This window comes from Ictidomys tridecemlineatus, chromosome 10, assembly GCF_052094955.1.
Source record: "Ictidomys tridecemlineatus isolate mIctTri1 chromosome 10, mIctTri1.hap1, whole genome shotgun sequence".
NCBI lineage: Eukaryota > Metazoa > Chordata > Mammalia > Rodentia > Sciuridae > Ictidomys > Ictidomys tridecemlineatus.
The window spans coordinates 63,443,885-63,466,033 of NC_135486.1; the positions used below are offsets into that span (position 1 = coordinate 63,443,885).

At 43.8% G+C, this 22,149-nt stretch overlaps 1 protein-coding gene across 2 annotated transcripts in view; it reads left to right on the forward strand.

The window, feature by feature from the left end:
* Positions 1-1,343: 1,343 nt before the first annotated feature.
* Actn2 (actinin alpha 2) overlaps positions 1,344-22,149 on the forward strand; it is a 59,789-nt gene continuing 38,983 nt past the window's right edge. For both annotated transcript variants that reach the window (XM_005320350.4, XM_078023100.1), the window contains exon 1: positions 1,344-1,669. In XM_005320350.4, coding sequence (XP_005320407.1) covers positions 1,544-1,669 — 126 coding nt within the window. In that variant the 5' untranslated portion in view covers positions 1,344-1,543. The remainder of the gene's footprint in view (positions 1,670-22,149) is intronic.

The following is a 22,149-nucleotide window of genomic DNA, read 5'->3' on the forward strand; positions in this document are numbered from 1 at the left end:
ACCAAGCAAATTAGCTCTGTCACTGTTTCCAGGGATACTTACTCCAACCAGTTTCCAGGAATATTTCTTCCTTTGACCTCCTGCTATACAGCAGACACACTTGTAGTTGCTGGGGTTTGCTACCTGTTAACAAGACAATATCCTTGCCTGCCTGGAGTTTGCAGCCTAGTGAGAATGTTTTTGAAGTTATTTTTATTTTTTGGTATGGGGTATTGAACCCAGGGGCACTCACTGAGCCATATCCCCAGTCCTTTCTATTTTGAAATAGGCTCTAAGTTTGTGAGGTTTCCATCCTTCCGTCTCAGCCTCCTCAGTCGCTAGGATTAGAGGTGTGTCACACTATGTCCAGCTGTTTTTAAAATTTTTAATGCAATGTATAATATATTTGCTAATTGTCAAAGTATTTTTGCACAAAGCTCCAGATATTAAAGGTATATGATGTAAAATTTATAAGGAACATGATAATTTCAGGCATATTTTCATCTTGAAAACATGTTAACAAATGAGTAGCCAAGAACCACAATCAACCCTCTAGCATCTGTGGGAAACTATTATTCAATTCAGATATAAATTTAACTGGAGGCCCTATCAACTTGCCTATGTAGCCAGACACTTACTGCGGTATCTGGTTCACAGTAGGTGCTTAATATATCATTGACTTAAATTTTCCGCGTGTCCCAGGGTCCTGTTTTGCTTCCTTCACAGGCGTTACTGGTGGGGAACAGCTAAGCAGCACCAGCCAGATAGAAGACATACGTGCGGCAGCACAGGGGGACAGATGGAACTGTAAGGGGAAGCGGGCTGCTGTCCTCCGTTGTCAGTTCTCTAAATTTATGGCTGGCAGGTGAGAACGGACGCCTCCTGCCTTTGGCTGCGGTCCGTGCAATTCCTCTGCCTTGAATTCCTCAGGTGAGGGCTGGAGGACAGATAGGTTCTGTAGATTTTGAACTTTAGGGTGTGTGTGTGTGTGTGTGTGTGTGCGTGCAGGAGAAGGGGACAGAGGGATCCAAGGAATGCGCGGAAACGCACAGAAAACGTGACGGTGCAAGCGACACACGGAGAACTTGGTCCTGCCCGCGTGTTCCGAGACCCAGGCCCACTCAAACCCACCCGGGAGGCGGGGGGACCGGCTCAGGCGCCCGCAGGCCACCTGCCGCAAGCAGGAAAAGAGCAGAAGAGGGTGGCAGCGTGGGCCGGCGGCTCGCGGGGCCCTGAGGGGACCCTCAGGAGCGGTGCTCGGAAGCGGCGACACAGGGTCAGCGGAGCTGCCTCGGCCCGCGGCACGTGCGCGGCGGGGCGGGGCGGGGCCGCCGGCGGCACGTGCGCAGAGGGCGGGGCCGCCGACGGCACGTGACCTGCGGCGCGGCTATTAAGCGGAGCGCAGCTGCTCGCAGCTCGAGCTGGTGCTTGCGCTGAGACCCAGTGCCCGCCAAGCCGCCCAGAGCAGCCGCAAGGTCGCCTCCCGCCTCCTAGCGTCCCTCCGTCCACCTGTGGAGACCCGCGCCCTCTCGCCGCGCCGCAGCCCCAGCCCCGATCGATCGCCATGAACCAGATAGAGCCCGGCGTGCAGTACAACTACGTCTACGATGACGATGAGTACATGATCCAGGAGGAGGAATGGGACCGCGATCTGCTGCTGGACCCCGCCTGGGAGAAGCAGCAGAGGAAGGTCAGCAGGCCAGAGGGCGCCCTGTGGAGGTGGTGACTTGACCTGTGTCCTTGCAGCCCCGCTCACCATCAGAAAGGAGAACATGTCCAGGGACAGACAGGGCACTGGACACGTACATGTGTTTGGGGGGGGGGAAGAGAGAGAGAGAAACAGAAACGTGTGTGTTTAAGTGACATAAGAGTGGCAAACCGAAAAACGTTGACAGAAGAATAGTGCTTTGTGTGTTTTTCACACCAGCTTGCATCAGTCTAGAATCTGAGAGTCCCAGGTCTGCTGCGGACTCTCTCACCGCTTTGAGTCTGTGACCTTGGCCGCAGGGTTATACTCTACTGGTTCTGTTGTGTCCATTCGCCTCAAGCCAGTTTCTCCCCAGTATCAGGGCCAGGGGAACAGCACCTTGGTCCCAACTTTCGCAGGGCTACCTCTGAAGAGTCAGGGACAGTCATTTAGTGTTTGGGCCTCATTGGAGAGGGATGCTATAGAACACTAGAGTTCAGCAGTCAAGTAATAATTATTCACACTCTATTTATAGTTCATTGAGGTAAGCACACAGGGATGAAGGAGTCAGCCAGCTTCCAAGAGCTCCCTGCCCATCCTGGTTGGTGCTCTCTGGGTCCCAATGGAACATTCCATTATTTCAACGTTTCTTCTTGATCCTCTTGGCGAGATCAAATAGTGGGTGCGCACCAAAGGGCCAAACCTTGCCTCTTCTTTGGCTGGGCACAGAGCCTGGCTGGGCAGGCATGAGGTCAGAGACCTGCTAACCCAGCCTTATGATAACAGCATCATGGCTAAAGTCAAGTGTCCTGTGCTTTCTCCTATTTTTCTGGGTACAGTGCAAGGTGGCTTTTCTTCTTAAGGGCCTGCTTTATTAAGAGGATAATCTGTGTTGACCACAGGTGCCTGGCAATCTCTGTAGCAGCTACTGTGGTTGATGGTATGATATAAATACATGATGGTGGAAAACATGCAGCCTGCCCTTCTCTCCCCATAGACAGCTGGAAAGAGAGTAGTCCCATATTTGGATAATTATCAAATAGCCAAGCACTATTTTTATGACACGATTTCTCTTGTCTACCATCTCTCTGAAAATAGCCTTTACCATTATTATTGTAAAGCTCCTATTTAGCTATCTTTCAGTTTCTGTTTTAGTTTCATAAGCCTTTTACTATCCCGTGGAAACAAGAGACAGAAAGGTAAATAGAAGTTGAGTCTGAAAAGAACAACTAAGTTTCTAGCTTTCCACAGTTTTGAAGGGTGCATTCTGATGGCAGCATGCGGCCTGAGGATTTTGGGCCGTTGTCTGGGTTCATCCATGCATCATAGGTCAGCAAGAGTTAAGAGGTTTAGTTTTAACAGTGAATGCATTGCTTTCATTTTAAGTTTTCCAATTTTTAATGCATTTTTTTCATGGATTAAAAAAAAAACAGCTCCTATATTGTTTCAAAGATGGATTTTTCTTACTGGAAATAGCAAAATAGCTAAGGAACAGGACAGGCTGTCATTTTTTTATAGTAGCAGTTTGATCCCAGAGGTTTCTGTTGATTTTTTTAGATGATTGTGAGATTGTGAGAGACAGGTAATATCCATATCCAAAGGTCACATTGAAGTGTCTTTTGCTGTATTTAATTTTTATATATTTACAGTATTTTTGGATATAATGGCATTGTTATTTTGTTTAGGTTTGGGATTCCTGTGTGACTTTGTTGTTAGTGTAGCACTTGAAGTAAAGTATGTTATGAAAAAGCAAACATACTTGCTGATCTCAGTGCAAAATAATGCTGGAAAGTTTTAAAAAGCTCATGTTTAAGGTAGATAAAATGTTGTAGATGCTAGGGTAGGGGAACTTTGTTAGACCTGTACAGATCCACAGGAGACTTTTCTTTCCATTTCAAGTTAGTGGAATAATGTGGAACCAGGAGCTCAACCCAGCCAGAGCGATGGCCTCTATTTATGTCCTATGAGACACACTGTTGGAACATGGCGAGCACAAGATGCCATTGTTTCTATTGTGGGCTACCTTCTCCACACTTGCCATTTAGTGATATGCTGGGTATGCGATCTGTCAACAAATGCTGGTGGCACTTGATGACGTCCGCGGGCTCTAATGGATACAGTGCCTAATTATACCCACAGTTCAGAGAGTCTGGCGGACTTTGGTAATCCTTGTTCCCTGATATGGAATGCCTTGCTGCAAAAGGACTTGTAAAAGCATTGTGCTATTCTCAAAAGGTCCCAGAAGATGCTGGACTTAGTACATGTAGACAGAGGCAACCTGAGTGCCCACCTCACCTGTCAGGGGCTGCTGAGTGCATGCGGCAGGGCTGTTTACAGTGCTTGTAAAGATAGTTGTCTTTTCTTTCATACAGCTCACAGACAGGGGAAGGGTGCCTGCAATATCAAGGGTGCAGCACTTTAAGTAGTAAAAAAGACTGAAATGCTGGTCTTACTACTGGAAGTAGAATCTTCTGCCCTACAGGATGCAGGTTAGGGATATCAATTTCAGGTAACTTAGGCTGTCTCCAGGGTGGACTGCTGGCTTCTGGAGCATTGAAGTCTAGAAACAAACTTCCCCTGGATGAGGGAGCACAGTCTGTCTTTGCCTCCATGGAAGCCTGTACAGGAGGTGCCTTGTCAGAGCAGCAGTGCTGATGTACATGTTCTTAACCAAGCAGGAAGTGAAAGGAGATACTTTTTCCATACCTAAAGGGTCCTTACATCTTAATCTGTATATGGCCCCATGATAAACTCTTCTGAGTTCTGATTGATCTTCATAGCGCCCACAGAAGTTCTGCACGTTCCCCGTTGAAGTTGCCCATTCTCCTTGGGGCAGCTTCCTGACTGGCTGGCCTTCCCAGCTGCATTGGCTCAGGTAGTGTGTATATGCAGGAAGAGCTGCCCATGAGTCCAGGGTCACACAGAGCTGGTGACTGCCCCTCTGTGTTTTGTGGGAGCAGCTGCCCCTTAAAGGGGCATGGTTGAGGCTGCTCTCAGCTAGTGACGCATGCTCTTGCCTGAGTTTTAACTGGAAGAAAAGATGCATGTTGTGTAGCTAAATCAAAACAAGCTGTTGATTCACAAGATCCAGATGATTCTCATGAAATCCCCATGACTCTCAGCTCTGACTAGTCCTCTATGATCACAGCTGAGTCCCTTTTGATTATTGATTTGTGCAGCCAGGAGACAAAGGTAGAACCCTGTCTTTCTTATCTTATAGGGTTTTGTCTGGATCCAGTGGATGAACTGATTTATATTGAAGGGGCTTTATACACTACATAAATCCATCAATTTTCAAACATTATTACCTTGTGTGCAGCAATAGTTGTTATTTTCTCAAATGATCTAATAATAATAAGGTCTACACTTGGGTTTGTGAGAGATTATGAAGTAAAAGATTGGTCCTTAGTGGCTGCGGTGTACTTTTTATTGGGGTAAAATGTATAAAACATTTCACCATTTTTTAACCATTCTTAAGTGCACAATTCAGTGACATTATGTACCTTCATATTATTGTACCACACTCTCCATTTCCAGAACTTTTTCCATCATCCCAAACTGAAACTCTTTCCATTAAAAAAAAAAAAAATCACTTTCTAGTCCTCCCTTCCTCCATGTACCTTTGAAGATTGGATTTACATATCAAAAACTTAGAATATGGGGCTGGGGATGTGGCTCAAGCGGTGGCGTGCTTGCATGGCATGCCTGTGGCCTGGGTTCGAGCCTCAGCACCACATACAGACAAAAATGTTGTGTCCACCAATAACCAGAAAATAAATATTAAAAATTCTCTCTCAAAAAGAAAGAACTGCTAGATTTAAAAATAAATAAATAAACTTTAAAAACAAAAATAAAAACAAAAACTTAGAACATAAGAAATTGTTTAATATTAAGTGCTGGATTGTCTAAAGAATAAAAATGATAGGAGGTCGAACAAGGAGAATCATTGTAGGTGAACAATAATGAGGAAGTGCTTACAGGGGTGTAGGTCTGATAGGGCCTCCTTGAGTGAGCACTGTTGGCTGAGTGGAGCAGGAGGAACTGCCTTCTTGGTTAGAGAAAACGTGTGAGAAACCTGTTTTGTTTGGAGAGAGGCAGGGATTGGTTGGTGGAATACAGCATGTTTATGTACCCCTTTAGCACTGATGAGGATGCCTCACTCATACACAGAGACGCAACAAGTGCAGAGGCAAGCGTGTAGAGGGAAGTAGCTCAGCGGCCACGTGGGCTGACTTGGGTCCCTGAAGCCACCTCTTTCTGTATTCTTGGATTGTCTGTGGCTCCTGATGAGTTTGAGGAAGTGTGAAGAGCAGATAGGCTTTGTGAAGCCAAAGATGTAGAATCAAATTTAGAGAGAAGACAGAGCTGGGTTTCAGTGGGCCTGGGATGCCAGGGTGGTGCAGACTCCTTCTGCAGGCTGTGCAGAGGTCTTTGGAGCTGGGAGGAGCCATACTTTCAGGAGGTTGCCGTTTCAGGATCAGTCTGCATGGGAAGGGCCTGAGGCTGGGGGAACCACTGTAGGTCTATGGGCACACTGTGAGGATTAGAAGGAGGGGACAGTAGGCATGGTGACAAGGAAGGCGTCCATTTGAGAGTGATCAGAGGGATTGTGGAAGGATCAGATAAGCACATGTTGTTCCACAGTAAGCCGTTGATGGATCTGGTCAGGCTGACGTGGTCCTTCTGGTAGAGCTCCTGGCCTAGCACTCAAGATGGTGGTACTGACAAGCATCAGTGTCTGCTGATCCGCCAAGAGATTGCGTCCAGAGGGGAAGCTCAATATTTACAGAACACATCATCACCTGGTGCAGGAAATGCACTACCATACTGAGGAGGCAGAGTCCCAAGCATGTGAAGGCAGGGCTGCAGGTTGAGAGAGGTTTTCATGGGCAGTCAAAGTTCTTGATGAGAGAAGGGCAGAGGAAGAGGTAGAAGCAGAGCTGTGCAGAAGGCAAAGTGGGGGAGCAAGGGTGAGGGGCAGCCTGCAGGGTAAGACCTTGAAGAACCTGCAGGAAAGGGTCAGCAGACAGCGGCAAGCATAGCTGGTCTCAGGCTCCAGGACAGGTCAGAACCCTCCCTGAGGCAGTGAAGAACCACAGAGGTGCCTTAAGCAGGCAAACAGCAGGGCCCAGCTTGAGTCTTCTCAAAATCATTCTTGCCAGCATGGAGGAGAAAGGGCTGAAGACAGGCAGGATTACTGGGAGAGTGGCAGAACAGGAGACCACCAGGCCTGGACAGAGAATGCAGAAGGTAGAAGCAGAATCTCGTTTGAGCCTCAGGAAACCTCCATACTCACCCGAGGACTGTCAGACATGGTGTCCTGGAGAATCACTGGTTGTGATGAGGAAGAATCACTGTCCTTGAGTCCTGTCCAGGGCACTGTGACGGGTCCTGGGGTAGGCCCTGCTGTTTCCATCAGATTCACCAAGTAAGAATCTTGAATTCAAAATAAGATCTCCCACGAGAGAGGGAGGGGTTGGGCCTAGGCTGGAAACCTTAATTGATGCAGCCTCAGAAAACTGTCAAAAGTTCCCACACTAAGCCACCACAGCTGGGAGACACCTACAGGCAATCAGTGGGCGGGAGACGCCCTGATGTGCAGAGGAGTTCCTGCGGGATCCAGCGAGATCGCTGGAGGACAGTCAGAACTCACTGCGTTTCCCTGGGAACAGCACTGATTATTCCAGAAAGAACAGAAAATGAAGATGAGGAGACATCTTGCTAGGTGCTCTGCTAGACACATTGCAAAGAAAGGACATCTAATGTGTAAGGAATTGGGTCTTTCTGAGAAGTCTGAGAAGAGTTTTTGTGGACACACCCAGACGCACCCACCCCACAGTTTTCTAAGTGGGAAATCAGGAGGTGTTTTAACCTGTAGTCCTGTGGAGGAGTGACATATAAATGGGCATAGCAAGCACAGTTGTTCATGCAGGCCTTCATTGTGGTTTTTTGAGGGGCCAGGCAAGAGAATTGACACCATACTGGCCCTTAGAGAGCTGACCCAAGTTCAAGTTTGGGGAAGGTGAGAAGCACAGAGAGAGAGGAGGAAGTAGGGGTGCTCCAGAGTGCCCCTCCTGCTGGCAGAGAGGAAGAAGTAAGGGTGCTCCAGGGCGCCCCTCCTGCTGGACCTCTTGAGAAGAATGGGAAAGTCCTCCCAGGCATCCAGTCAGAAACCTGGGAGTGCCCTTGACACCTGCCTCTCTCCCACAGGGGCCAGCCATAGCCTCCCCAGTCTTGGACCTGCCTTCCTCCTATGTGTGCTGCCAGGCCTTCTGCATTCTCTGTCCAGGCCTGGTGGTCTCCTGTTCTGCCACTCTCCCAGTAATCCTGCCTGTCTTCAGCCCTTTCTCCTCCATGCTGGCAAGAATGATTTTGAGAAAACTCAAGCTGGGCCCTGCTGTTTGCCTGCTTAAGGCACCTCTGTGGTTCTTCACTGCCTCAGGGAGGGTCCTGACCTGTCCTGGAGCCTGAGACCAGCTATGCTTGCCGCTGTCTGCTGACCCTTTCCTGCAGGTTCTTCAAGGTCTTACCCTGCAGGCTGCCCCTCACCCTTGCTCCCCCTACCAGCTTGCCTTCTGCACAGCTCTGGCTCCTCACCCCAGGGGATTCTCCCTCTGTATCCCTCCTCTGGAGGTTTGCCTCCCAGGACACAGCCCCTTGTCACTGTGCTCCTGGGCCTGCCAGGCTGGGAACCATAGTGCTCTGTGGTCCTGGTGCTTCTCACTCACATTAGTTGGCTAAAGGATTTATGAATCACCTTTCTGGAAAAAATTCAGTATGATTAGTTTTTAAAGTTAAATATTAAACAATTAGGTTTTATTTATAGACTTTAAAACTCTTTGAGCTATAAATGTATTAACTCCATCTTATACTTGTTGTATGATGCTTTAAAGAAATGTTTTCTTATTTTCTCAGTAAGTTTTCACAGTAATAAAATTCTCTGACTTGATTGTTTTAATACTGAGCCTTTAGAGACAAGCTGCTCATTTATTTTTTTTTAAAAAAGTTGGAATTTAAAGCTCTTGGAATTGAAAAATACCATACATGCAGATTTATTTAAATTATAATAAAATATGTCGTTATATTTATTCAAAAAATTCTGGTAACCTAAATTTGATTAAAATGACTGTTTTTTTCCAAATTGAAAATCTTTACCTACTTAAAATTCAGAATTCATTTTATGATTCAGATAAATATAAATTTAAAATTGTGCTTTCGTATATAAAAACATGAACAAATTTTGAAGATATGGTATGCTCCACAGTTGTGGAGGGTGAGTGTGCCATCCTGGGGAAGTTTCCACATGCACAGTATTAGCACATACCCACCCTGGACCCCAGAGTCAATCTGTTTTGTTTGATTTTGCCAGGGGGTAAATGTATTAGTCATAATCTCCATAATGATTGTACATTGAAAGTAGATTATTCTTGGTATCCATTACGACTTTTTTTTTTTTGTTAAAAGGCATTCTAGCTTGCTAAAGCTCTCTTTTTTTTTAGTGGTTGTGAGAACCAAATGGGCAAATTGGTAAATGTGAGATTATTTTGGGCAAATGGGAGCAATATTTAATATGAAGCTACAGTTGAATTTTGCACAGATAATTGTGATTGAGGTGACAAAGATTAATCAAGAATTCCATCTTCTCTGTCATAAGGATGGTTTGTTTTTGCAGTACTGGAGAGAGCTGAACTCAGGGCCTTACATACAATAGCCAGTTGCTTTACTACTTAGTTATATCCCCAGCCCTCTTTGAGAGTATTCAGGTTGCTTCATGCTAGTCAAACAAGATGTGAGAATGGTAATTATTTAATTATTTATGCAATATCATTGCTCTTGATTAGAATTTTGAGATATTTTATATAATATGGAACCATATGAAATTCTCCATGCTATTTCAACTTCCCAAATTGCAATTTCTTATAGTTTAACCCAATAAAACCACTTTACCACTATTGTGGGAGTATATTCAAAATCCTCAACCAATACCACAAAACATCCAGACTGTAAAACTGAATTCTGATTAGTTTTTATCCTTATCTCTAATGCCTTTGGTATTCATTTGAGGGAAACAGGAGAGTGTGAGGATTGGTTAAAAATGAGGGATTTGAATGGAGGGCTTGATATTCAATGGAAGTACTCCGGAGGAAGGTCAAGCTAGAGACTTAGATAAAGATGTTATCTGCGTATGTGTAGAGGTTGATGCTACAGGAGGGAAAAATGGAAGAGGATTTACCAGGAAGGTACCAGAGTGAGCTAAAAATAGAGGACTCTGGAGGAAGCAGTGACATTAACTGAATGTGGAAGCCTTGCTTTTCTGGATGAAAACATGCATGTATTAGACATCTTGGAACCAATTGAGCTGTCAGGAATGTCTTTGGTTTTTTTTCTGGAGAAGTCTTGCCTTGGTATTCTGTTAGAACTTTGCCAGTCAGCCTGGATCTGGCATTTGAGTTACATTAGTCGCTGGAACAGAAGCCCAGGGGCTTTGGCATTGTGTAATGGGGTGTATTTTAGCTCAATAGGCAACTTATATCTTCAAAGGAAGCAAAAAGCTGTAAGGAGTTATTTAGGGTGATGTGCTTGAATCTGTGACATTATATCCTTCTGTACTTGGAATGGCCATTGATAGGCATTCTTTAGGAAGATGTCACAGTAAGTTTGTAGGGTTACTAGAGAAATCAAATGTTTCATCTTAACTATTCCCAGGGTAGAATTAAGTTCCAAGATAGATTTTCCTTCTTCCATTTTATCATATGTGAAATTAAGGAAATAATTATTGTTCTCATTTAGGTGTCTTGCTTCAAGGTTTTTAAAAAACAGTTATTTAAGGGTATTTGAGAATATCAGTCATGAAAAAGTGAAAGACATAAAGTATTATAATCAGCTTAGATATTTACCTTTAGTGTTTTTTTTTAAATTTGGAAGCAAACACATTTTTGAGGGGAGGCAGAGTCTGTGGGGAAAGATGTCACTTGGAAATACGCAAACTGTATTTTACATTTTAGAAACTGTAATATTTCTCTCTTGTTATTGCAATTTTATGAAATATGGGGTGACTGATTTTTCTATTGCATACTTTGGCTTTTTATGTTAGATTTGGGAGTAGAAGGATCTCTCGCCCCTTGATGTAACACTAGTACAAGAAAAATTCCACTCAGACAGTAAAAGTGATATTTTAATGTAGGATTTTCGCCAGTGGATTTTAAAAAGGTATGTGTGGGAGGGATTTTGGCATATCATCCCTAGTATCCCAAACCATTCACTGTGTAAAGCAGAGAAGCAACTGTTACTGAGAATTTCCAGGCACTATTTTAACCCAATACATTGTTTGATCTTCAAAATAATTGTGAAAGATAAGTCTTGTCATCTTCAATTTTTTAGCTAGGAATGCTAAGTAACTTGCCTAGTGGCAGTTGATGTTGGGAAGTTGTAGCTGGAAAATGCAGAGGATTTTGTCTAAATTTTGAAAGGCTCCATATCACAATTGAAGTTTTATAAAATAATTAAGATGTTCATTATTTTATTGCGTATTTTTGGTTTGTGATAGAACTGAACTTCAGATCCAGACTGCTTGCTCCAGGGGCCAGGCTTTGAACCACTAACCTTCTGTTTGCTACTTTCTTTTTGTATGTGTGGGGATTGGTACTGGGAATTGAACTCAGGGCTGTTTGTTACTTTCTACTCAGATTTATAACCAATAGCTCAGAGTAGAGGCCTGGAATCCATTATTCCTACTTTTTTAACTTATCAGACCCGTTCTGCTTTTGTGGAAGTTTGTGTGTATCCCTGAATTTTTAATTTCTCAACTTGTCATCTGGAAACATCTGAGGGAATGAAAATCCTGGGCTTTGAGGCTTGGTGCATACTTTCATTCAAAGGTTTCCTCCAGCTGGATCTCTAAGGTTTGCTTTGTCCACCAGAAATGCCAGAGGCGGCGGCAGGGGCCACAGAGAAGACACCCAGGCAGAGTCGGGGACAGCCATGTAGGGCGCATCAGTGGAGTTAGCTGCTGTATGTCCTACTCAGTTCTGAAAGAAGCCAGAGTCGAGAGGCCTGGTGTCTGTGTTGCCTACTCAGGTGAGGGCACAGACCAGCATTGCCCCCAAAGACCCCCTGCAAGGCTGCAGGAGTGCCACCAGATCAGAGCTTTGTGGGGATGTAGCCTAGCCAGTAGGGATGTGGCAGCAGCAGGAACTCAGTTTACATTCAAAAAAAATCTTGCTTTGCTTTTATTTAACTTCTCATTATGGAAATGTTCAAGCACCCACAAAAGCTAAGAGAAAGTAAGAAATCCCTCTGAAGGAAACTGGTGAGGAGCTTGGTTTGGGGAGCTGGGGCTGCCCGATTGCGAAAGGGACAGAGCCTTTGTGGCTAACAGATGCTTTCCGAAAGAGAGCAGCAGTGGGGACTCACTACCCTGAGTTTGGAAAGCCTGGCTCCTCCCTAGGGCTTGCACTTCCTTCTGCCCGGATGCTCCCTTCCCTACCCGGGAACTGGCCCTGTCCTTCCCATTCTAGTGATTTTTCATGCCTTTGACTTACATTTTAATTCCCAAGATCTGCCTTTCAGGAATCACCAGTACTTAGAAAGAGACGTTTTTAAGGATAGTAACCCTATTGTCTGATTCTGGTGAATTTCAGACTCAGTAGGATAAGAGAGTAGAGCCATGCTAATAAAACACTTGGGCAGAAGCCAGGCCTTTTAATGTCCTGTGGATGTGGAGGTTGACCCTGTGCACCCTGGGCATTGGTACTCTCAGGGCATGTGCTACCTGTTAAGAGGACTGAGAAGATGGACCCTCTGATCCCACCCCACCCTCTGTCAGGCTTGAGGATCAGTCCTCTTAGCACTTTTGACCACTCTTGTCCCTGTTTTGAGGAGAGCCTGAATTTGAGACTTTGTTCAGGTGGGAACAGTGTCTGAGGATGCTGAAAATGATGCTGATGCATCATTTTCCTCCTCCATCCCTGGAGAGGAAACAGGACAGGTGTGGAAATGGTTCTGCATGAGTGGTTATTTTTCATATGGTTAAGACTGCTTCTAGAGATTGTGATTACACACAAAACAGGCCCTCACCCTCTTAGACATGTGTGTGTCACAGTGGCCCCAGAAAAGAGATGGGGACATATTTGCAGCAGTTCTGGGCCATCTTTTTCCTTACAAGATTCCTTCTGATCCTGAAAGATGAAAAACTGCATGAGAAGCAGCACAACAGTCCCATGGCTTTGTGCAAGGAACATCGTCTCTGAGGACCCTATTCTTTATGAGATGAAATGAGGTTGAAGGATCCCATGTCCTGGTTTGCTCAGAATAATCCTGTTTGTGGCTGTTGTCCCAAAGGATTTTACATAGCAACTTTCTGACGCTCAGAAGTGACCCAGTGATGACTACTAACTGAGGTCACTTGTTCCAAGGAACGATACAAGGCAGCCTTTTGGAAGGTCAGTGCTGGCACCCAGGTAATGCATACAGAGAGTAGTGATACCCTTTCTCAAAATACTGTCTTGTATTGAAGTACTGAACTTCAAAAAATGTAGATATTAGTGAAGTGAGATTTCAAGTATACATACCAGGTATTTTTTTTTATAGAAATGAGACAATTTTATTTATTTATTTATTTTAGTTATACATTGGCAAAATATCTTTATTTTTGTTTACTTATTTTTATGCTAAGGATCGAATCCAGTGCCTCACATATGTGAGGCAAGAGCTCTGCCACTGAGCCACAACCCCAGCCCATACCAAGTATTTTTGAATGCCCTAATTCATGAGCTTATAATATAGACCAAGACTTGCAGACTGCTGTGAGGGATGAGCCCAGGGGCTGGAGGGATATGGGACCAATCATCTTGCTGGAGGCCTCCTGGGGTCCAAGTCACCCTCTAAATGTGGGTTTCTGTTATAATTTTGATATTTTATATGTATATTTTTTATTTTTAAGGTTTTATAAATATACTCACATTTCATACCATTTGATATTAATTTGTGCCAGACATTAAGGATACTTACTTTGCACATCTGAAAAACTAAATGTTAAATATTTCAGTCTGAGCCCCTTACCCAAGTTAGGTCTCTAGCTATGTTCTAACAGTTTCAGGCTTTTGCCAAATTAGAAGAATTTATTTCTGTGTTCATGGACTTGAAAATCTGGGGGTGAAATGATAAGTATATTTGCTGTCTGATAAAGTCATATTTAATGAGGTGTTTTCCTTTAAGCCATAGTTGCCCTTAGGGTCCTTTAAGGACTGGGTAGGGAGACAGGGAAAACTGTGTCAGAGATGCCTCCTGTGAAAACTGTGTCAGTGGCTTTCTTGCCGTAACTGGATATTAGAGACGAAGGATTTCTCTTCTGTGGTACTGGTTCTCAGACAGTGTGTCTGCATTAGGATTTTAAAATGTGATGTTGATTTAGGGGTTTTAATATGAAACTTCAAAAATCTTTAGCAGTTCATTGAGTGATAAGCTTCAGAAAGCTAAGTTTGCTGGGTCATGTCCAGTTTAAGTAGTCCCTGTCCACAGTTAGGAACTACTAGCAAAATTGCAGAAGACCACAGAGGGGACAAGGTTATGAATCTAGGCCAACAAGTTTTATGGACCTTCCTCAATTACTTTTTTTCCCTCCTTTGGTGCTCGGAGTTGAACCCAGAGCCTCATGCCTGACAGGCAGGTGTTCTGCTGTTGAATCACACCCACAGCCCTGAGATAATTTTTAAATGGCTGTATAAGGAATGAATATGTAGAAAAGAAATTGTTAAAGGAAAAGCAGAGTTGGCGATGTGCCCACCAGACTGCTTTATGCCATAGTATATAAGCACACGTTTGTGTTTTATACTGTAACTGCTAGAGTGGCCCAGGACACGAGGTATGTAGGATCTGTGTTTTCATGAACACTCTCCAGGCAGCATGAGCCCTCTTGCTGGGGAAGCCCGGGCCTTGTTCCCTCTCGTGTGGAGTCGGCAGGAACTTTGGGAATGCCCAGCTTCCCTGGTTTACCATATGTTCACAGAGTTCTCCCCATGTGAGGATTGAGCGGGTGACCTGACTGGTGCAGTGCAGGAAATAGGATGTATTACAAGAGCTGCTTCCTTCTAAGTGAACACGTCCTTCCCTCTTTGTAGACAGCCATTTATTTAAGTCCCCGAAAATAGTAACAGTAGGGTGAAGTTGAATTAAACAGTATTTATTTTGCTGTACAAACTGCTTCCCCGGTTGCTGGACGGCCTGAGGGGGAACTGTGTGCTTTTCCTTAAGCCTGATTCATGCTCAAGAGGAGAGTGAGGAAAGTACAATACTGAAGCCCAACTCTGAGCAGCAGTGGGGTGTGCCCTGTCACTGAGCCATGTCTTGCGCATAATTACCCAGGCTCCAAGGGAACAGGTTATTTTGGGAAGCACAGCCCAGGATCAATCATATGGAGGGCTCTTTGCTGGGAGCCTTAATATGGTTGCTTACCAGAAAGTCTCCAGAGGAATTCTCCATGTCTTTTGTGCCGCTTAGGGGAGGCAGGTGTGAGCTGGCAGAACACCCAGCTAGTGGCAAAGCCAGGCTCTGCACATCTTTAAGCTTCAGTGACCAGACACCAGTAGCTTTCCTATGGTTCTTTGAGCTTATTACTTTTTTTCTTTTCCATTTTTACCTTCTAGAGCAAGAATGATTTAGACTTTGATTCTGAAGACATTTGATTTGGTTAGTTTAACATATGCTTCCAGTCCTAAAATAGTTTGGGAAGAGTCTACATATTTCTTGTCTTTACTCTTTTGGATTTGACAGTTAAAGGGGGTTTCACCAAGACATTTGGGAACTCTCCTTTAGAAGAAAGAGTGCTGTAGTGGCTTTTTTCCTTGTTTTGAGTATTTACAAACTCTCTTTGGCATTGAAACAGAGTTGTCTTGCATGGAAACTAGCTTCAGATATCCACATCTCAAAAGTGTTTGACATCCTTGATAGATTGTAGAGAGGTTGAGATGAATAATTGCAGCTGAAAAATAAGAATCAGGAGAATGAGTAATAAGGTCTCCTGTAAGTGGTAATAAAATGTTTATAGGAATTTTTTTTGAACAGGAAGAAAATTAACAGATGGAAATATTTTCGTTTTTTGATAAATGTACAATCTTTGTGAAATAGAGAAAAATGCTAAAAAATCAACCCAAATGCATTATTATTTATGGTGATCTGTATCAGAGGGAACACAGGGACACATGCTCAGTTTTAAATGGAGAGTTTGACATCGAAAAGGAATGTGGTAAGGTGCGACCCAGGACAGTTGTTGGTTCCACAGGACAGAATGCAAGCTGTAACTTAAGATCAGCAAGTGCTAGGCTTCAGTTAGTTCTGTGGATCATTCTTGTGTATCACTATCTTTTTCATCAAAATTGGTAAAATTTAGACTGGAATATAGTGAATGTTTTAGCTTAATTCGAATTTTTACCTCCCCTTAGAAGAAAGACTCTGTAAGTATTAGAAGATGATTTTTTTCTTTTATTCTTTTTAGTTATACATGAAAGTAGACTGGACTTGACATATTAACATATATGGAATATAACTCCCATTCCTGTGGCTGTACACATGTGGGATTCCTCTGCTTGGGTATTCCTTCATGGACATAGGAAAGTGATGTCTGATTCATTCTACTGTCTTTCCTATTCCCACTCCCTTAGAAGATGATTCTCAAAAGTGCGATTGCTGCTCTTATACAAATATAAGGGTGAATAGTATTAAAGCTGGTTCTTAACTCATTAGTGAGAAAACTAGTGAGACCTTACAGTTAGTGGGAAGAGCATCCAGAGAATTGACCCATTTAGAGGTCAGGAATATTAAAGTGAATGTCCTGATGTGCAGACTTACTGTGGTAGAGAGGGGGTTGTCCCCTCCTGGAGGGGTTCACTGCATGTCTATTAGAGGTGGTCTGCACTGATGTAAGTTTCCTGTGACTTAGAGAGCTGTACATCTTCCCCTCTGTATGGCCTCCTTGGCTGTTCCCCTTTCCAGATTCCAGAGCTGTAATTTGTTCTGTCCTTTCTGGAAGTTCTGGGGATGATTCCACATATCAGAAGTCATTCCTCAAACCAAAATTGTCTGGCCTAGACTAGGCTTTGTGGACCTCACACGCCCACCCCCACCTCCACCCTCTGAGCCCTTGTCTCTCTCTGTTCTGAGCAATATAGTCTACACCCAGATCATCTCAGGAGGCCAGTAGTGGAATGCTGAAGTTCATGGCTCAGAATTTGTGATTCAAATCTGGCCTGGTAAGAGTGTCATCCCAAGTGCTGGGAGAGTCATCTTTAACCTGCCCACTTAAAGCATCACCCATTAGCTTCACTCTATTTTTAGACGCTCTCAGCAGGGAGGTTGCCTGTTATTTTTGCAAGGTATTTCTCTTTTTGGCAAGCTTACAGACTTTCTTAACATTTAAGGATTCAGCAGTTCAAGTTTGACATGGTAATAATAATTTTTTTAAACAACTAGAATTTGAATAGATAACCCATTTTTAGCTTATTGGTCTTTTTTTTTTTTTCTTTTTGGTTAAATTTTTTTTTTTTTGACTGCTGTCCTCTTTCATCTCTCCCAGAAAGTCCAGCAAGTAGTATCTTTATGCTACTGTGTTCCAGGCACTGTCCAGAACACAAAACAAAGACCCTGGCCTGCTTGTGTGGGTCATTTTGACGAACATTTCTTAGGATGTTCCTGTGGTAGTAGGGATGCCCGGGGCCTCTTGAAACTCTGGACTGATGTGGGCTTTCCTATCCCTTTGGTTTGAGATTGTTATGTATTCTTAGGCATTGATAGAAGGAAATCCTGATTCCTGCTTGCAGATGCAGTTTGTTGGAGTTAAATCAGTAGGACAAAAAGACTGCCTCTTTTTTCACTTACCTTGTTTTTGGTTAATTAAGTTTGTCTTTGTCATTAGCATTGGAATTCAAGTTAAAAGCAGCATTTGGGTTTTTTTTTTTTTTTTAACCATCAAAGTTTTTGTTTATGACTGAGATCATCATAGTTTAAACTTTGAACTACAGAAAATTGAAACAGGTCCTAGCTGTGTGTGTGTGTGTGTGTGTGTGTGTGTGTGTGTGTGTGAATTTAGATGCCCCTGCAGGGAGCTGGTTCTCTGGGTGATGTAGGGGAGAACAAGGCACCTGTAGAGACTACTGTGTTCATTTTCATGATGTGGGTGCGTGCAGGCATCTGACAGTCTGGGTAGCCAGATGTGGGCCTTCTTTTTGCAGCGGAGTGCTGTAGGACTTGCCTTTGTACAGGGCTCCTCCTAAGGCTCTTTGTATCTGGTGTGTTATGAATAAGTCCTGATTGCCACTTAGTAATAAAGTTTTTTTTTTTTTAAAGGATGGGCAAGATGTTTTTACACACACACCCTACTCCCCCAGCAAAATCTCATGTTCTGAGCACCTTTTACCCAGAGGAGGTTATGTTATACCAATGGTGTGTGTGTTCTCAACAGTGGTATGTACACTGGTGATAAGTTTAGAGACGATAAAGACCTGGAAGCATTCTGGCTTCTTGGATCTGGACCATCTTGTATCTCCTTTGTGTCTCTACAGCATCATTGTCTGGATTGTGCTGAGCAACGTGATCGGAGGTGGGCTGTGTCCCATGCTCAAGTAGGCTTACATCGTGCCTAGAGGTTGTCTGCATTTTTCTAAGTGATCTTGTCCTACCAAAATAAAGTTCTGGAGTGACTTGATTCTCTTTCTGTTTAAAGCCCATAGCATCTTAAGATTCTTTGAGTTGCCATTACTGCTCACTGTTCTTTTGAGTTTCGAAGTCTTATAATTCATCATACAGGTGAGCGAGCTGGTAGAGTAGGTCAACAGGAGATGTACTGATATGTCCACTCCATACTAAGCTGGTCTCAAGGCCTGGCTGCAGATTTAAGGGCCACTGTATAAATTGAGCTGTCTCGGTCCATGTTATCTAACAAGATCTTTAGAGATTAAGCAGAGATTTGTGAGCAGAGAATAAAAGGGCTGCCCACTGTGTAGCTAGATGCCTGGTTATGTAAGTTATGAGAATGTTAGAGTCCCATTGGACTCCAAGACACCCTGGGAATTGATTGTAGTGCGTGCAGGATCCTCCTACAATTTGGATACTCCTTGCTTTGATTAAGTTTTTAAGATTTTGTGTGAATAGTTGAAAGGTATATTCACACATACCTGGGCACCTGAAGCCTTGAAGGTTTGGAATTCCATCTTCATTATGGTGAATGTTTTGTCATCACTGTAAGTTGCTTCTGGGTCCAGAGACTTCCTGGATGTTTGAGTAGAGACCAGCAGAAACACTGTGCTGAATGTGTTCTAAGATGGCAAGGTGTTTAAATTTGAGGCTGTACTGTTGGTTTCTGTTGTCACTCTGGATGGGCATGTTGGTTGGGATTAGCAGTGCAGCATCTATGGGGATCACCCCTGCCATTCCTTGTGTGATAGGTGCACAGGTAGGGCCTTTCTAGTGGGCAGAGGGGTGTGGAGTTTTATGGTTATCCAGGCAGCTCTGCTGGTAGCCATGTGGAAATCAGGAGCTTCTCCCCACTCAGGGGGTTAGGCCACCTGTGTCTGGGAGGGCAGTCTTCTCCTTTCTTAATGATAAGGTTGAAAACACATTTACTTAGGAGAAGCATCTCTGACCTTCCTCTCTGACCTTCACTGAAGATTCTGAATACATGGGCGGCTTTCCAGAACCCCCTTACTTTGCAATCTTTATAATGAACCAGGAAAGTGATTAGAAGTGATCCTGGCAAATTGAGAATTTGTGAAGTAGAAAAGAAGACCCTATTACAGTGGTTGTTAAAAATAGAAAAGTAAATGGAGCATTTTTGAGAAAATCGGTTCAATAGAATTGTGGTTTCTAATAGTAGTTTGTGAGAGGTCAGAACCTTTGTGCTCTGGGTTGTATTGGGCAGCCGACTTCTGTATTTCTTCTCCTCTTTTGTAACCTGTTGAACAATTTCACAATGCTTATCCTGGCAACGACTGTCTCCCCCCCCCCTTTTTTTAATAGCCACCAGAGCATCAGCATCCAGAGGACAAATCATTTCATGGTGTCAGAGTCAGAAATAGACTTTGAGTTCTGAGCCACAAGTGCAGGCTGCGCCAGGCTCCGTCTGTTCTCCCTTCTCCCTCTCGGGAACCCCGTAGTCCCACGCCACAGGGTGCAGGCTAGGAGGAATGTCAGTCAGGGCAGGCTCAGAACCGCTGAGTGGGGCTGCTTGATTCCCTGTGGAAAGTAAATGATATGCACCTCAAAATCACAGATCACTTTATAGCCCCCAGCCGTTTTGACCTGATGGGCAGTTCAGTTCAGTGATTGTCAGGTTCTTCAGGCTGTCTTTTCCTGGCCTTTGTGCTGCTGACCCAGGTTCATCCTATTCAGAAAAGATGTAATGTTTTCAGCTTAGGAAATATGATCAGAATATTATATGTAATTATTATTAAAGAAAAACCTGACTAAAGAAGAAGAAAGGACACTTGTAGATATGTTGCCAAAATTTTTTGCTTGGAGAACATGAAACGGTGAAGATTACTCAGAATCATTCCAGGGTTAGAGCCTTCCTGCAGTCAGAAGTAGGTGAACCAGAACTTTTGGAGGACCATGGTCAACCTTAGAGCTGATCTTTTGTCTCTGTACCCAGGTAATCTCTTTCAGCTGAAATTGTGCATATGTGTGAACAGAAAGGAATAATACAAATCATCACAATTGTAACACATTTTTCTTAAATATCTTTTGCACCTTTTCCTTGTGGAATAGGAGGGATGCCAATGGTTTAATTAACATAAAAAGAGACCCAGTGTGAATGCACAGGACTGAACTACAGGCTGATCCCAGGTGGCTCAGTAAGGACTCAGTGTTCTTTTTACTTTATGTGCTGATTGTCCTGTTAAATAGTTTCACTTTGAGAAAGCAGTGGTCTCCTAGTACCCATGGATTAAGGACTTTGCTTATAAGTCCTTCATGGAAGATGGATTGGCCTCTCCTGCCATTGACTGGGGCTGGCAGTTCTTGCTAGTGAATATTTTGGGAAACGCCTTCAGCTGATGTCCTTCTCAATCACTACATATGTGGGGGTGTGGGGTTTGAGGAACATTTTCTGGGCTTCTATAGCACAGTAAGGAATACAACAGAGGCAGAGGCTGCTGATGGTCTGGGCTTCCTTCTGTCTTCTCAAATGAGAGCAAACTATTAAAATCACCATAACATAGCCTTGACCTTGGCTCCACTTTTCTCCCTGTGCCTGGAGGGTTGCTGTCTTCATTTAGGAAAGGCCAGTGACTCAGGGTTGTGATTCCTTATGTTTAGGAAGGATATCCTACTGTCTGCTCCAGTTGTCTGACGGGCATACACAGTGAAACAGTGTCTGTCACTGCACTTCTTTGCTCTCTGTGTCTTGAAGACTCTTTCCTCAGCTTTGTCTTAGCTTCTTTGGGACTAGAAACACCTGTCTTTCTTTGCTGGGGATAGATGGTTTCCCTTCTTGGTCCTCTTTGCATGTTTCTGAAACATGCTTGCACTTTTGAGTTGCTAATGGCATTTGCATTTCTCTGTAGGTGCAGAGGAAGGGGGACTAGAGAAGCCAAGGAAGGTCTGAGTTGGAAAGCAAGGGAGGATGTTGGAAGGTCTCCCATGCACCTAGGCAGCTTCTGGGTTGGACTCTGGGATGGGGAGACATTGGCCTCTTTCCTCGTCCATAGAGCACCAATTCCCTTAAGAAAACGTGGCAGTCTGGTTTGAATCAAGGAGACTGCCCCCCAATTCTGTGGACCTATGTTGGTTCTCATTTGCATTTTCATGGAATTAAAGATGCTATTTAAACAGCAAGTAAGTCCCCAAAGAAGCTTTCAGGTGATGTGTGGGGTCTTGTTGCCACTGGTGTTTCTGTCTCCTCCAAGTCCAAAGGCTTTTCACTGAACCCTCGGGTGAGGTAATGTATAGCAATAGCCCTTCTAGGCCATTGTAATTAAAACTGTAAATAGGATGAAAATTAAACCTTCTAGTAAACTTAGGATTCTTTTTCAGAGTGCACAGGCCTCTTTGCAAGCAGTTATCTCAGAGCAGCTAGAGTCCTTATTCTGTGTATAAGTTGGTTAGTCACCACTTTTGTGGGCACTCAGGAGAAATCCCTAAGGTGGGGAACTTCATTATGCTTAATTAAGTCAAGTGACCTTTTAGACTGAATGTATCCTCTGGATTTGTACAACTGAATAATTACCCATGATGAATTTCCTTCATTGTCTCTACCTGTAAAAGGTAGTGGCAGACAGACTTCTACAGAATTCTATAGTGCGGGTCAAGAAGCCAGTGTTGATTTTGTGAGCAGTGCTGGGGTTATGGCCAGAAGTACCTCTGATGTGATTATTACAAAGAGACTTAAATAAAGTATGGTGATTTTCACCAGCAATCTGAGCTGCTTTTAAAGTAGAATCTAAGTAAAAGCAACTGTGCATGTTCATTCATTGTATTTTATTTCTGCTAATAACTTC